The sequence below is a fragment of the Ischnura elegans genome, chromosome 7 (genome assembly GCF_921293095.1).
Source record: "Ischnura elegans chromosome 7, ioIscEleg1.1, whole genome shotgun sequence".
Lineage (NCBI taxonomy): Eukaryota > Metazoa > Arthropoda > Insecta > Odonata > Coenagrionidae > Ischnura > Ischnura elegans.
Window position 1 is genome coordinate 65,999,509 of NC_060252.1, and position 17,376 is coordinate 66,016,884.

Genomic DNA, 17,376 nt, shown 5'->3' on the forward strand with positions numbered 1-17,376 from the left:
ATCCATGTTGCATATGGTTAAAGTGGATGAAAAGTCACGAAAGACCAAATTCATTTTAAAAAAATGGTGAATGGAGTGAAGGAAAGAATTTCACAGGCTCACTCCGTCATTATAGTGTCAAACTGAACTGCACGGTCTTCATTGTTGAGGGTAGTGCGCCTCTGTCGGTGGATAGGGGGCGCTAGCCCCTTGTATCACTCGCTCGGTGTAAGGTGGGGGAGGGGGAGGGAGGTGGAACCCGTAAGGCGCTGCTCCTGCCTCTTGAGGTCCTGGAGGTGCCGTCGTGGTCACGTGATCTCCGCAGTGACCCGGCGCGTGGTAGTTTTGGTTCTGGATCATGTACCAGGAGAGGTCCGGCTTTGGGGTTGGATCGGCCGCGATCACCTCGACGACCCTCACTTCCCGGACGGTGACTCTCTGGCGTCTTCTTATGCGTATCGTGCTACAGAGACGGAGTAAGATGAAGAAACCCAAGAGGAAACCGAAGATTCCACAAGACAGACCGATGTACACTCCTGAAATGGAAGCATATGGGTTAGTTGATATGTTGGTTGCTTGAGCAAGTCACCCTTGCTACTTGACAAGCTCATTTACATCTACATAATACCCTGCGAGCCAGTGATTTAACTATTTAACTACATCCCCTTGTGACCTTAAAAAATCGTCACCTAGTCTTCATGTTTATTCATGAGCAATTTGCGTAACGGTATAACAGGTATTTTCCGACTGGTCACGGAATTCTGTGGGTCACTTATGCAAGTATCTTAAGCATCAATCGTCAATTTGGGGACGATTAAATCTTGTAGCCAATCGTTATTTGTTTACCATATGGCCAATTTTTGACTTGAGAGCTTCTGGAGGTGCATTAAAGCCTCATAGAAATAAAAAAGTATTTAAAAATATTGCCTAGTTTTGACGCACAATAACTGCATTTGCTTGAAGTTAAAGATAGTTAATTAATACCACTTCAGTGAGACAAGTCACTGAATATCGACCGGTGATCTCCGTTGCTTGGGGGAGTGTGGGCTCCCCAAGGGCCCCATGTCCCCCCCCCCCAAAATATATTCCTACTTATGCCACTGCTGCGAGCCACTTCTAGGGTGTTTGGCAGGGGGTGATCAATCACCATCATGCAAGAGGATTCCCATATGCACACCACACGGATATAAAAATACTACGCATCCTAACAAATTATACTTCCATATTCATGCAAAGGCAAAACTTGCCATCTTCTCATGAAGGCAATCTACCAATAAAGCTAGAACACACTAAACATGCTGTTAGAAATACTGAGAAAATTCAAAAACATGCATTAAGGAATACTTAAGTCAGTAGGCTAAACTATAAGTCAACTAACCTATTTTTCTAACGCGGCCGTTATAGTCTCTTATGAGTGAAGTTGATGGAATACAGCAAGTAGCCAGAAATTTCCTTCTGGGTAGTCTTGGGTGTTATGTGCCTTGCATGTGCTGACAATTTATAGTCGGTTCCTAAAAACCGAGAAACCATAAATTTCTTATAAGTGAACTATAATTATCGCTTGAATAATGCTGAAATGTATCGTTATATTTGGGTTTTACCAAAACGACCATAGTAGTATGAATATAGTCTGAGGTTTCAGGCGAGATGGAGTGGAAACGTGACCTAATGAAAAATGAAAAAACAGGAGCAATTTCCACAATTTTACATTTATTACCTGGTGATTGTGAAAATAATGAGAGACGTAATGATGATGGTGAGGTACCTGATGATGCTGAAAAGCGAAACCGGTAGTATTAATAAATGTAAAAATGTGGAAATTGCTCCTGCTTTTTCATTTTTTCATCATAGTAGTATGACTTGGTCACCGTAGGAGTTTGTTCCCGAAATCCGCTCGTTCATTTATTGTGATTTTTATTGCAAAGCTGAAAACATTTTGGAAAACGTAGGAATGGTTTTAGGCCTTGAATAATGCATGATTGCTGTAGGTAGTATGTTTTGAGTCCTCGGTTATTAACGACAGCCGGTGTACTGTCGAAGGATGGCATTTCAAGACCGTATGCTAGAAGAACACGATGAATCCTTCCGTCCTTAGACGCTTAAAAGCTGTTGTTTAATTAATATTTTTTTCGTAAGTTACCGACAGTTTACCATAGATTTGGAAAGTGAGGAAAATAGTTATTTGGTTTAAAAATGGTCAAATTCTTAATTTCATGAATGCTTTATTTTTGGTTGTGTTCTCAAAAGTTTGTGTCCTGGTCTCTAACGAGTCCAACTGAGTCTCTACTGAGAGGCTAGCGGCTAGCTTTGTGCCTCAAGAAAACTTCACCAACTCTCCTTGTTCATTCGACAGAAATTTGCGTAGTTGTTTGACAAGTATTCTTGGAGTGGTCATGGAATTCTGTGGTTCAGTTATGCAAATGTCTTAAGCATCATGCGTCATTTGGGGGTTGTACATATAATTCATATATCTAATCGTTAGTTTATTTTACGGCATCGTCGTTACAATAATAGATTTGACGCCTTTGAAATTCACATAATTCACCTGGAGGGTGACTAATTTCAAAATTTTCCATCAACATTCACGTCAGCTGCAAATTAACTGCGATTACCTTAATATGGAAACACATATTTCTTATACAGTAAATGAGAGACGTAATGATGATAGTTTTAATTTTAGTCGGACGATAGTTTTTTCATCCAAACGGCAGTGGCGGTCTGGCCGGGTCGGCTGGTCGGCAATCGCGTTAGGTCCCGAGCTTAAAGGGGCCCACAACGCTCGCGTCTTCCGTGAAGCGTGTATGAAAGATGTAATAAAAAGATTCAGATTACTTGAACCAAGTTTTTTTGCTGTTGTAAAATTTTACGTTTTCATTTTTTGCTTTATTTACAAGATATACTGTGTAAAAATATTATATTAAATAAAGGTGTTAGAAAATAAGAGAGAACCTGATGCTTTTTTTGAAAGAGTTATTCGAAAAGATTACTTTAGAGGTCTCTTTTTATATTTCATTGCAGTTTCAAGTTGCACATTGACTGGATACATGATAGAACCATAATACATTATTCAATTTTATAAGCTGTGAAAATCTCACATTTCACGATATTTTTTCTTACGGAATTTATAATTTTATTAACTTTTATTTTTTTAAGCCAGAATAGCTTCAAAGCCTATTTCTGGGGATGCAATTTCCTAAAATTTTCCGGGCAAGCCCCCCGAATTCCCCCGTAAGATGGGCCCCATCATGAGTAGAGGGCCCCCAATAACCCCGGACCGCCCCTGCAAACGAGTGAAGGCATTTAAACTTCACCTGCTATTTTTTGTCACGAGATGGTGTCGAGGGAAGGTATATATACTGTAAGTAGAAGTGGAAACATTATCGGACTTTTTGAGGCATGAAATGATACAAAAATGATGAGTGGTGCAGGGAAGATTTTAATCAGACGACAATAGATACCGGATTGGTATAAGGAATACGCGGAAAAAATTTATGGCGGAGATAGTCTCCTTCTTGTGATCGCAGATAAAGTGAAGCAACTTGGACCCTAATCTGCCAGGTATATTGGATGTACAAATCTACGTGGAATGTCTAGCGGCTAGCCTTGTGACTTAAAAAAATCATCAACAAGTCTTCATGTGTATTCATGAGCAATTTGCGTAACTATGTAACAAGTATTTTCCGACTGTTCACGGAATTCCGTGGGTTAATAATGCAAGTATCTTAAGAATCAACCGTCAATTAGGGGCCTTATAAATCATGTAGCCAATCGTTATTTGTTTACCAATGTGGCCAATGTTTGGCTGAAGAGCTTCTGGAGGAGCATTGTGAAACCGTGTCTGGAAAAACAATGCCTTAAAAATGTTCAAATGAACATTCGAATTTCCAATGGCAATATTCTTAAAATATTACTCGTTTCTGTGAGTACCTAATTGAATTAACTCGACTGCTTCAGAATAGGCTGGGTGTAAAATGTTTTCCTCCCTTGAGAAATGTATTTTGTGTAAGGTGAATTGAACTTGTGAATGCCGTCGAAACTAGTCGACAGCACCGTAAAGTTTTCGGAACTGTATTGTGTTTTTTTTGCTCTACCATGAATATGCGCGCAATATTTATTGTTATTTTAAACTGGATGGTAGTGGTGAACTTGGTTCACCGGGGCGGTTGGAACGAGCCTGTGGCGCTTCAAATAAATGGTTTGGGAATCGTAACTTTTAAGTTTTCGGTACTTACCCATGGTGTTGAGATTTGCAGGTGATGTGTTGCTTCTCCCATGGATGAAGATGGAACAGGTTTTATTAGCGATGCACTTAAACTTGTGTTGCTAGACTGGCCGGGCTTGGCGCGATTATCGTGGGACAAATGAATCGGAATTGTGTCTCCAAGCGATATACGCACTTTCTTATCTGATCGGGCCTTTCAGTCCTTCCCCTCTACTGGCCTTCCCCACCTGACGTTTCTACTTTTATTTTCCTGTCAATATCAGATCCAACCGTGACGCAGGAAGCCTTCTTTGTCCGCAATCGACCGTCCATTGTTTCTATCTATCTCCCGTATCAAAATTCGATTCAAATGGAGATACATTTTAGTTTAGAAATTTGTAATAATAGTATTAATCTTACTAAAGTTTTAGCAATTAATTTGCGATCACAAGGTGAGGACTTTTTGTTTGGAATCCATTGGTCACGTGGAAAACATCGTTTTAGCAACAATTCGATTCGAATGATGATTCAAACAATCGCCTGGTCCAGCTGTTTAAACTTACTAGGTAGTCGTTGCGTGAAAAACCTCTCGTAGGTGCCGGCAGTAAAGGGCTACAACGGCTAATGTATTCATGAAAATCCCTTATATCACTTGAAGGTAAGCGAAGTTGATTTATTTTTCTTTTCAAGTATTACAAAGGGAGTTGTTAATTTGGCTGTCGTATTGTCATCGTTTTAGGAGTAAAATTATAGCAATTAAATTACAACAAGATTTAGCTTCCACTTGCAATTAACTATTACATGTTAAATGATATTCTTCGGTTTTTACAGTTCTTTTGATGATATCCGTCATAACTTCACCTTGTAGGCTATCGTACTCATGTACGCGCTCATCTGGTTAAGAAGTAGGAGTCTTCTTCAGAAATTAATGATAGCTAGCCCTTGACACAAATTCCTGATCACAAGGTGGGGACGCTTTTTTTAATCCATTATTTACTTGGAAAAACAGTGACGTCGGAGAAGTTGTTTACATTTTTGGAAATCAAGTTTTTTTCCTACGGCTTTGTTTGTTCGTGCTGAAATTTGAAAATCGAGGCTTTTAATGTTTTATCTATTGTTTCATGTTCTCGAAATTGATCCTTGTAGATTAACTGAGACCATTTTCATTGCCGTAATTGAAACCTCGAGCGATTAGGCTAGTCCAAATGAATACATAGGCTAGGTGTTTAAGTGTTCGTTTGATGTTGAAATTCCTAACTTTGAATATGGCTGAGGAGATATGCTTTCTTTTCGGCCTCTTGGATCACTGTTGTGATAACCTACGGAGGTATTTTCCGTCTTCGTCATCCCATTCGAAATGTCATCCCAGAGCGCCATTGTTATGGCAGGCTCTGCAGCGGCAGTGTGAACTCTGGGTTGTAGAGAGTGTGGCCAAAAAACGAGACACTATGCAAGTCTCGTTGTATCCCTCATAGTTAGGATGTGAAAGTGTGATATACGCCTAGGATGAAATTTACCATGAAAAAAATAAACAAATGAAAACATAATTGGAAATGAGATGTTTTGGCAATTTTGCACCCGAGCACAAGCAAACGTCAAAAATGATTTTAAAAAATATTAACAGCATAGTCAACTTGACTAGTTCAACACTGATTCGAACCTTTGCACACCGAACTGTTGACGACACTCCTTCACTAAATTTTCAAAATCTAAGTGGTAAATCATAAATAGATATATTTATTTACAAACAAAATATATGTAAGACGCAAGTAAAAGCCGGAAAACTAAATATATTTTCGTAATTTATGCGAAGTCGGTGTTGTGGTTTTCGTTTTGTGATGTTTGTACAGAGATCCCTGCGGCCATCTTGCCAGTTTTACGAAAGTTTTTCTCAAATATCTTTGTTATTTCATCATGAAATTATACATTTCGTACATATTTAGATTTGTTGCATAAAATTGCCTCTAATGACTGCCATCTCAACAACGTCTTGTTACAAATAGCTTCGCTAGCTCGAAAAAGCCGTATTTCTCCATTATAGTTGGAGTCTTCTTCAGAAATTAATGATTAGCTAGCCCTTGACACAAATTCCTGATCATAAGGTGAGGACGCTTTTTAAAAATCCATTATTTACTTGGAAAAACAGTGACGTCGGATAAGTTGTTTACATTTTTGGAAATCTAGTATGGATGCAAACATCACAAAACGAAAACCACTACACCGACTTCGCATAAATTACGCAAATATATTTAGTTTTTCGGCTTTTACATGCGACTTACATATCTTTTGTTTATAAATAAAGGTATTTGTTTATGATTTACCACTTAGATTTTGATATTTTGTGAAGGTGTGTCGTCAACAGTTCAATTTGCATAGTCAAGTTGACTATACTATAAATACCTTTTTTAAAAACCATTTTTGACGCTTCTTGTGCTGAGATGCAAAAAATCAGTACCCCCTCGTGAAATTATCCTAATTTTACCGTCAAATATCTCAAAAAAACGGCTCATGGGAATCCCGTTTTCTTTGGATTATTGAAAGTGCGTTTTTCAAAGAATATGTGACCAAAGTTTTGTCAAATTCTTGTTACTTTTATCGGGGTGGTCTAACTTCCTTAAGTAAGCGGAACGGGCTACTTTTCCTTAGTGAGACCTCATTTAGAGTAATGTATGATCTTAGGTTTTCCCGACGTATTAGGTGCAGAAAAGTTCTCGGGTTTTCCACCGGTTAATTTTTTTCATGTCTCCCGACGTTTCGAGCAGCGGAGCTTGCTGTTCATCCACTGCTGATCTTCAGAATATCCCCTGAGGATGAACAGCAAGTCGCTGTTCGAAACGTCGGGAGACATAAAGAAAGTTAACCGGTGGAAAACCCGAGAAACTTTTCTCATTAAGAGTGCTCTACCGGTATAAGGGGTACTCATGAGATAGGCTTAATCAACGAGCTAGAGCGTGTCCAGTTGTTTTTTTTTTTTGTTTGATCAGTTATGTCTAATACATGCATCTAGTACAAACTACATTTTTTCGCAACAAATCAAGGTTTTTTTTCTGTCTTTAGGTACTAGACATTCTTAAAACTTGAGGAACGACCTATCGCCGTTGTCATTGCGACATTATGCGAAGTTTGGAAAGTCCGCGGTCAGGAAAGTTGGGTCAGGGGTAATGTGCGATATACTGACATTTGCAGTCAAGACAGCTTTTGGACAACTTATCCAAATGGACTTTTTCTCTATTGGAAATTATGGCTTCAAAATAGTTCTGATCTCTAAATCCCTGGGTGCTTCCAAAAAAACGATGATGAGTGGTTACTGCGAAATGAATTAGATGAGTCGATCAATTGGATTTAAATGAAAATGTGTGCCTCAACAGTCCTTCTTTAATTTTACTACTCGCCCAAGTAAATTCTCAACGGCTCATGTTGCCTTTTTAACATGTGCAGCTTATTCCAGACTTTTTTTTCTGGTGAAGATTATTGGCGTTTCCCTAGTCTATATTTACTCTTTGAGTTGGGTCCCGCTTGCGTTCACTGCGAGTGTAGAGCTGTCCCTCCGCGGATGGCCTCCTCGTAAGACGGTGGCGCAGCTGGAAGATGTCCGTAAGGGGCCGCTGTCGGCTGGTGAGCATACTCGGGAAATGGAGGTGGTGGGTCACTGGTCCATTCATGTGGATCTCCGCGATTGGGACCCGGCATTTGACGCGGCGTGCAGAAAGGGTGCCTGTAGTTCGGATTCCGTATCAACTGCCGGGGTGTATCCGGTTCTGGAGTCGGTGCCGTGGAGATGACCTCGATCGTCCTCTCGCGGGGAACTGCACTACGTCTTCGTCTTCTCCGCCTGGCGAACCACAAGTTGAGGATGCGAAGTAGTCCGCATATGACTATTACGAGTAATATTGCTCCGATCTTGATGGCCGTGCGGGTGTAGTCAACTGAAACAGAATATCCAAAATGTACATAATACCCTGCGAGCACCCTCTAGGGTGTTTGTCATCTTTCATCAACATGCAGCAAGCAAGAGGACCGTCACATGCACACGCCATGGTAATGGAAATATTACGCATGATAGCAAAATATACGTGCATATTCATTCAAATTTTCTTGCCAATGGTTAGTAATTATTACAGCTAATCCATGCAAGGTTAAAAGAATGGAAGAAAAATGAAAAAATATATAATGTGTCGTCCTAGCGAGTGACGCCCTCAATTCTATTAAGCGAAACACCGTTTCTGTTCTTAATAGTACGAGAAAAGAATGAAATTTTGAATGTCTCTGTTTTGCAGTCTTTTGTTTTCTTCTCATGAACAAGTCTACCGTAAAATATTATCATCTTATCAAAGAATATTCATCTGAATTTATGCATGGGGTGATTCCACAACAGGCATCCAACACTCTTACTAGCCTATGCACGCGCAGAGATCTATATGATTCTAGTAGCGGAAAATTTCACTCACAAACAAGGCATTACTTACAAAAAGGTCACCTCTATCGTAAATCGCGGAGTGAAGTGATTTGCCCACGGCCTATGTTCCACACTTCCCTCTCCCTTCTGCAAGAGGCTGAGCATATTATTAAAACATCCCAGCTGTCCACGATCGGTTAGGGATTTGAAAATATTTAAGGCGACGCATCTAATATTTACTCAAAAATAGCTTTTGCATTCTGCCGAGGGATTCCCTCAGTATTGATTTCTGTAGAGGAAAGGATGGCTTCAGCAAACGTCGTTGCTCAACATCGTAAACAATTCTCACTCGTTTGTGAGCTGAGAGTTTCGTCCCGCACCATGTCACCAAAATCGTCAAAACGTCATCCTTCGTGGGCTTCACAACTCTTTTTGATCGGCAGGGAACAAGGACCACGTTCGAAGCTCGGAATGTTTGTTATGAGCAGCAGGGTCGTAGCTCAGCGGCATTACCTATTCGGTGTCTTTTCGGGACTGAAAAATTTCGGCTCCCGGGTGGTAAGATTTTTCTGTCTGTGACTGTACTTAATGCTTCCTTTATATTCCTTATTGCGGCCCTGTAGGTAGTGTTGGTGGCTTTGAATCGTTTAGAACGGTTCATCGTAATCGTGGACGTCGAAGTCTTCCCCAAGGACTTAAAATACGACAAAGAATTTTGGAGGACACTAGCTAAGGATTCTCACAACAGGAACACCCAGACCCACCACTGCGACCCTTTCAGCTACAGCAGCCTGGAAGTCGAAAGAGCCACAACAAAGAGAAAGGCTACTCAATGAATCTCGTATTAATCTTCACAAATGCCTCACAGGTTATCATCCCTCGTTAACACTTCGCGTCGATGTCGTCGTATCGCCTAGTGTATAAATCAAACAAATGAATACTCACTCATAATTTATGGATTGTCGTTTTTGTCTGGGGTTGTGACTGGATGATATGGACGGAGTAGTTTCGATCGTCAACTTCGTAGCTTTACGCTGTGACAAATGTGTTCGAATACCGCGTTCCTTTGGGAGTGATTTCTGTGCCTTGACTGATTTACGAATCTTCTTATCTGATGGGGTCGCTGATATATCTTTGCATTCTTCCTGTGATTCCCTCGTGACGTTTTTGCCTTTGTTTCTGCCGCTGCGATAACCGCCCTGTGCCGAATACATGCAGCCTAATCTGCAATCGGTTATATTTTTTCGCGAGTTAATATTTTCAATGTATGTGGTATCCAGTGAGTGTTATTACCTAAAAACCAGCACATTAACATACCTGGTTCGTTCCCAGAGTAGTATCCGTTCCTCAAACTAAATTTCCCAAGTATTGATCACAATGTGTTAACGGCATCAGACCGGACTGAGTACGCTCTACTGTAATCAAATTATCGAACTTGCACGTACTATTGATATTGTCATCCGCGATGGCTTAGTTTCCAATGCTTCCTTTACTCTGGAACCGCATAATGTTTGTATAAGCTTGCAGAATGAAATACTGGTGCTACGACTTGTTGCGGTGAAAATAAAAGATTTGGAGGAGCCAGCTGTGTGTGTACGTTAGACTTTGTGTTAGCTCCATTTTAGTGCCTCAGAGTTATCCCTAATGCCATAGTACATTGGCCTATGGTGACTAGTCAAGGAGATGGAGCATTTTGATCCACATAATAGATTCTAAACGGGGTTATTTTTGTCTGTTAAGATTGTCGAAGCCTGGGGAGACTTTCGTCTTTAACTAGCAGCATTCACATCAGCTCATCATACAGTTCGGAACTTGGAAGTCGTGATTCCTCAATCAGAAACTGCGTGATGAGCTGATGGGTTGGCTGATATCTCTTGACATTCTTCCAGTGATTCCTACGCTACGTTTTTGTCTTTGGTTTTGCCGCTGCGATATATGCCCTGCTCCAAATTCATGCAGCCTAGTCAGCAATTGGGTATATTTTTTCGCGAGTTAGTATTTTCAATATCTGTGGTGTTTAGGGAGTGTTATCCGGTAGGTGTGTGGTTCGAAAGAAACAAAAGTTAATAGATTCAAGGGGAAGGGGCAAATGGCTAGTTCAAACATAAGAGTTGTTGTTTTGAACGCATCTCGTTTAATGATGGATGAGCTAGGCATGTTTCAAGTTATCTGTTCAAAGCGTTCCTTTCTTCTTCAGATTATAACCAATCGCAATCACGTACACGGATCAAGCGTAATTATAAAAACATCGTTTCAACCTAATTCAATTTTTTGAATCGATTATAATGAAATGCGACTCAGATCTGTGTGAGGAAGCTGTAACGTTCGGTGAAAATGTTTTTTATTCGATTCGTTTGGTTTAGTTGTTTAATTTACTTTAATGTGTCGGTTATCGAAATGCCTCATATCAATCAATATTCTCTTTTCCAATTTAATGTCTTCTGGAAAGATATTTTAATGGTGTCCTTACTTTGTGCTACTTAAAAAACAGCCGCGCTTTATTGCCCAAGAAATAGGGTGCTCTCGTAGATCAACTGAAATTTATCGCTGTTCTCTTCCTCAATCATAGATACAATCTCAGTCATCCTTCCTTCCGTGAGACCTTGTCCTTGAGTTTACCTACATTGGGGCTACTCCCAAATAATCTAGGTCGTATTTTTTTTAGGTTTTCAAATTATTTTTGGTGGAATGAGTGTATTTAGGTGACAGTGTATGTTCCACATAGACTTTTATGAAAGAATAGATTTACCATTCAAATCGGCATCACTCAAAATGAATTAACAAACTCGTTATTTACCCGTATTATTTTATTTACAATTTGTACAAGATAAATGGACATGAATTGGAGGAATTGCAGCCTTATTGCGAAGATTTTTTCCGCTGCGCTTATATTTCAGCAATTTTCAAAACTACCTTTGTGAAACCTTTTCGAACTTTTACTCACCAAGAGGTGTATGTGCCTTTTATCAGAACTCTGGTAGTCATTAGCGGCAGGTTTGAATTCAGAAAAAGTGTTCCTTTAATCACCTTTAGCTTTCACCACTCAGCATAATTTGCCCCTCGCTCGGTCAACCTAGAGTTAAGGCTTTGAGAGGAACGTCTAACAGCTCACGAATTGAAATGGTTCACTTCGAAGCTGCTTAGCTTGCAGTTGAGCTGTAACAACTTTCCCTTAATTCCAATCATCAACTGGAAATACATTTATTTCCAGTAAACTCGCGCACTGGTTATCCTAAACTCTGTCAAAATCACTCTTAATAAAAATAGTTGTCCCCTTTCCATATACGTTTATTACGCACTTTTTCCGTGCTTCATTATGTTTTCGTTATGTATTGCCATCAATAATTCCAACTTATTATCACCAATCGGTTTGGATGACTCAACCTAATGTATGGAAAATCCTATCCTTAACTTGAGACAGAATTAGGAATCAAAAGTTGCAGTTATCCCATCCAAAGTGTTTTTTTTTTCGACGTAACCACTCTCAAGTTTTATTTTATTTTCTTGTAGGAAGGGAGCCAAGTATATTAACGTATATATATTGTTCTACAGTTAGCTGCCTCGAGCGTTTTCATTATATCAAGCAGGATAATCTTCAGAGGACTCATTTTCTCGCTTAAAAGTGTCGCAAAAATTTTGAAATTTCCTGGTGCATAGAGGTTTACTTTGTTAACATTTTCCTGTTTCTCAAATAAAAAATAGCATCTTAAAAAACACTCAAGAAAAATTTTAAAATTTGAGATACAGGGAAATGTTGACCATGGTCTACCATGTGTATAATGAACATTTCACGACGATAGTGTTAGTGTTATGCATAAAAAACAAAATCAATTTAGAGAAAGTGAAGAGTTTTCTCGCTCTTTTTAGTTCTACTGAACGTCCTCTCAAATGTGTTGCTTAATCGAAATTCGGTCTGCTTTGTGATTTGTTAAAATTTTGACAATTGGTATATGCTATTTTATTACCTTCAGAATGGGTCGAAAAAGGTACACTAATCCATATGTTGGTGTTGCGCAAGTGACCTACTACACCCTCGACCAAGGTATTGTGGTTCCAAGCGTATAAATGAGATTGGAATCTTTACGAGGTATATTCCGTCTAGGTGCAGTATAACGTGGTGGCGATTGGGGTGGTAATTAGCAAAGTCATCCATGTTCTTGAGGAAGAATGGCACTAACATAGGCGTTTTCCGACAGTTTTAAACTAACAATCGTATTTTACTGAGTTAACGTTGCAAATTTGCCTGTTCCTCGTCACCATATGCAAAGCCTAATCTTAGACCGAAGAGGATCGCTCGCTCAGTCTGAATAGCAGAAATGTGCCAATTTCCGACCCTCGCGATCGGGAACGTTGCGATGTGGGTAATTATCACAGTTAGGACAATTGTGGTCAAGGTAGTTAAAAGTCACTTGGCGTAATACATGGACGATCTTATCAACCGGATCAGGGGAAATACACGGTTAGAATTAGCCCACAAGTTCGAGTGGTCGTGAATGAGTCCCACTCATGTTTTTCTTCACTGCTGCGGATGGTAAACCTCCGAGGAGGGATATGGGGCTGTGGCCCGGTTGTATGGCGGTGGTGGCTGGAATCCATATGGCGCTGCCGCCGGCTCCTGCACGTAGTGGTAGGTCATTGTCGTCGGTTGGTTTTCGGTCGGGTCTGTCGGATCCACTCGGTTGGGACCGGGCATCTGCTGCGGCGTGCTCCAGGGAGGGCGGTAGTTGGGGTTCTGGATGACGTAAGGGGTAGTCTCTGGTGTCGGCGCTGGCTGCACGGTTATCACCTCGACCACCCTCACTCCGACAACCCGTCCGCGGCGCTTTTCCTTCCCGCAACAAATGCGTATGGCCGAGCACAGGCCCGAGAGGATCGTGAGGACGATGAACGCGTAAAGCAAAACCATGTAGTCAACTGAAATAAAAGAAAGACGTATATTATTAGGATCTTTCATAACATAAATATTGTATAGATAATTCTCCACTCTCGCGACTCCATTGATTCCCGTCGGTCGCCGTAAAAAGTGGCGCCCCAGTCGCTAGGACACTAGTCAATATGCAGTGGGTGCCAAAAGTATTCGGACAGCTCTTGTTTCCGGCTATAATTTCTTTTTCTTTGTGTTGTGCTTATGTCTTCGGCTTGAAATGATTCTCAGTGTGTGCTATAGACGCTCTTTATTTATGCATGTACCGCAGCAACAGCAACAAATTATAAACTTTCGAAACGTAAACAAAATAGAGAAATAACTGCAAATGTGTCGCACAAAAAGTATTCGGACACCTGAATTTTTCATATTAAATGAAGTCACAAGACACACTTCACGCAATAATTAGTATTTTGTGGCATTCGTTTTGGCCTGAAGGCGATTTGACATTTAAAGGACCAATTTTGATGTGACAATAGGGGTATTTTTCCCATTCTTCTAACAAGGATATCATTCATGTTATTCGCCTTTACTTTATTTTTATCTCCAGAATACTTTGCAGGTGTTCTATTGGATTGAGGTCAGGTGATTGTGGAGGGGTTTTCGACTGTTTGGGGGTGTGTAATATCTCTAATCCTGCCGCGTGAACGGCGGTGAAATATACTAGAATTGCCATGAGAAAAAATTCCCCTGGGTCGGTAATGGAACTACGGACCTTTGGCTTTCCAGGCCACTGCGCAGACCGTTACGCTATCCAGGTTCTTTAATTCCCATGGCAATTATACCGAGGTTCATGATACTAGGTGTTTGGCCCTCGCGGTCCATCAAGGATGGCAACGCGAGGGAGAAAGGACTTCCAAGAAGCCACAACCGGTTGAGAGCCTCAACCCTGTGCTAAAGGCGCGCAATGCGGTATTTGTAATATAACACATACCGCTTGTTCCCCGTGAAAGTCGTAACAATTTGTCCGTCAGCGACACAAGTGGTGACTCCTGTGCAGGGATGGCAAGTGAAACGAAACGACAATGTTTCGTTTCGCCCCGGAGGGAAACGAAAATACGAGTCCTAGGTTTTGTTTCGTTCCCGCACGAAATTAAAATCACCATCGGGTTTAGTTTCCACCCAGGACGAAACTTTACTCCCCGGAACGAAATTAAATTAAACGAAACTCCGCTGCTCATAGTTTCGATCCCAGAAGTTGAGTGGAGTGGGAGAAGAGGGAATAGTTTTCACTCATTAAATGACATAATATAGAGAAGTTAAAATGTTGAGCTTAAAAATCGAATGACCAGGATGCGTTCACCGTTCTCCTGTTAGTGGCAAAAATATGAGTTCCCCATTCATATAATGGCGGTAGGCCAAACCTCTACTTCATTCAACCATACTTCGTACTCGGTGTGTGGGTCGAAACTAAACCGTTCGAAGGTGAAGCACGTGGTCCCTCCGGTGCGAAACATTATCTACGTTTCGTTTCGTCCCAGAGTTTTAGTTTAGTTTCGACCCGAAGTAGTTCTGACTCACGATTTCGTTTCGACCCTGAGTTTAGCTCCCCGGGTTTAACACTTTTTCATTTCGTTTGTACATTTCGCTCTCGGGAACGAAACCATTGAAATTTTACTGGTTTTGACTTTCGTTAGTTTCAATTTACATCCCTGCTTTTAAGTTGAGCTCTTTGATTGAGCGAGTGGACGCCCAAGTCCATCAACGTGCTATTTCGATCGCAATTGCGATGAATTCCTCCTTCATAATTGTAGCTTCGCGTCTTCACAATGAGTTGCCGTTTAACATGTCGCACAAAGTAAATAAATAGTACTTACACATTGCGTTGGTGTATTCAGGTGATGCACGTTCTAATCTGTCTCGGCTCCCACATCGATGAAACAGTTGCGAAAATGGTGCGCGATGCCGCTTGTAGCTTGTCGCGATTCTAACTTCGTTTGATTATCGTTGGCCCTTCGGAACTGAATTGTCTCACAAAGATATGCGTATTTTCTTATCTGGTTTTCTGGATGAGTTCTCTCAGTGCTTTCAATTCCTTTTGTCTCTTGGGACTGACATACACTCGATTCATTTTTTGCCGAGATACGTGACCGATTATGATGCGGAGTCCGCAGTTGACCGCGAAACGGTTTTCTTGTCAATCTGACGTAATTTTTCGCGCGAACTTCCAAAAAGCGGGTAAATGTAATTTTACTGGTGTGCTATGGTAGTTTCTACGGCTATAGTGTCACTTTCAAGACAAACAGCCGCACAACTGACCTCTTTTCATGGTAGAACAAATGTTTGTCTTGAGAATGACGCTAAAGCCGTCGAAAAAAGTTGGCAGCACCATTAAGTTTGTGGAACTTATGCGTTTTTTTAGTGCTACCATGAAAACCTTATTTTAGTTCCATACGTCAATTATTTTTGCAATATGCAGTTTGCCAAATGTGGTATATGATGAAAAGTATCTCTAATATAAGACCCAATGACAGATTGAAATAGGTTTTGTTTTGAACTTAATGTGTGGTTTGGCTGTTTCATTGTGGCATGTGGCTCTCATAGGGAATGAATTCATTCTATCACGGATGCCGACTTACAAAAAAATATTGGGGGGGGGGGCAAACCGGGGATCTTGCCCCGGGAAATTTTTTAAGTAGTGAGTTTTAAGTTTTTTTTAAGCATTTTAGAAGAGTCGTATGATCAACATTAGAACCCTGATAACTCGAATCTCGATATCTGGACTCTCCGGGAAAAATCGACCAGCCTGACACATTTTTTCCTCACATCCATGACGAATTTTTGAGGGATCTCGGGCCCCCTTAGGCCCCATGGAGTCGGTGCCACTGCTATCTATTGTATAAAATCTTAGTTTTGGTGTCATTCATCACATATTGCTATAGTTACTTGGAGCTGTCTCATCTTTTAGCCACAACATGCGTATTTCAATTGTGTTTAAATGGTCAGTTTTGCGTTTTCTGATAGGAATTGTGAAAGGTATGATGGTCAATGTCAGCTTTTCATTTATAATCCAGGAAACAGAAGGCAGTGATCTGCAAAACTTTTTTTTTCTTGAAGTGCACCCCTATTGTTTGGGGAAGTTGAGATTTTTTTCTCGCTTTCAACTGATTTGTTATCCATATTTCTGTTTATGGTTTTTCTATTGCTAAATGTTTGTAAGAATGAAGTGGCTTTTGAGTAAATTTTTATGATAAAAACTTTGAATTGAGTAAACCATGCTATCATAAACATCATTATAGAAACTGATGCTTTTCATTTGAAAATTTGGTATGAAATACTATAATTAGGTGTAGTTTTGAAACACGTGTATTCAAATATCTCTGTGAAAGAGGGAGCTATGACTTTTAGAATAAGTTGCAACCATAAGGGCATCACAGATCAGCCAGAAAATTATGTAGTAGTATATATAAATAATAAATATATAAATAATAGAAAAGTATATATGAATATCATTCACTCACCTTAACACTTGGCAATACATATTTAACCAGAATTTTGTTTAGCCTTGATTTTAATGTGGCTTGGATTTATTTCAGTCTTTCCAGTGGTTACCACGTTGGACGATCAAATATCAAACAAGTGGCAGAGAAAAGGAGGTCGGAAATTGAGCGTTTCTTGAAATCAATTTTGAATTTGGCTGATGAAATATCACATTCTGACCTTGTTTATACATTCTTTCATCCCCTCCTGCGAGATCAACAGGAATCAGATATAGAAGCAAAGAAACTCAAAGGTAAGTCACAACATTTTTATTGACCTACCTACATATATGTTCACATAGTTTGTATATTCTTATGTATCCTACTCTTGGGAGGAAATTCTCCTTCCAAGTGTCTCTCCAAAATTTTAGTAGCCTTTTTAATGAAATTTGTGGCT

At 40.2% G+C, this 17,376-nt stretch overlaps 3 protein-coding genes across 5 annotated transcripts in view; 1 reads left to right on the plus strand and 2 right to left on the minus strand.

Annotated features, from left to right (window-relative positions):
* LOC124162640 (phosphatidylinositol 4-phosphate 3-kinase C2 domain-containing subunit beta) overlaps window positions 1-17,376 on the plus strand; it is a 117,259-nt gene that overhangs the window by 86,638 nt on the left and 13,245 nt on the right. For all 3 annotated transcript variants that reach the window (XM_046539232.1, XM_046539234.1, XM_046539233.1), the window contains exon 25: window positions 17,037-17,233. In XM_046539232.1, coding sequence (XP_046395188.1) covers window positions 17,037-17,233 — 197 coding nt within the window. The remainder of the gene's footprint in view (window positions 1-17,036; window positions 17,234-17,376) is intronic.
* On the minus strand, window positions 62-4,382 carry LOC124162644 (protein shisa-5-like). The gene is made up of 2 exons (XM_046539239.1): window positions 4,212-4,382; window positions 62-515 (listed from the first exon to the last, which is right to left on the minus strand). Exons 1-2 carry the CDS (start codon window positions 4,213-4,215, stop codon window positions 139-141), a joined length of 381 nt encoding a protein of 126 aa, XP_046395195.1. The 5' UTR covers window positions 4,216-4,382; the 3' UTR covers window positions 62-138.
* On the minus strand, window positions 11,363-15,475 carry LOC124162642. The gene is made up of 2 exons (XM_046539237.1): window positions 15,318-15,475; window positions 11,363-13,490 (listed from the first exon to the last, which is right to left on the minus strand). The coding sequence occupies exons 1-2, from the start codon at window positions 15,319-15,321 to the stop codon at window positions 13,093-13,095; spliced, it is 402 nt and encodes a 133-aa protein (XP_046395193.1). The 5' UTR covers window positions 15,322-15,475; the 3' UTR covers window positions 11,363-13,092.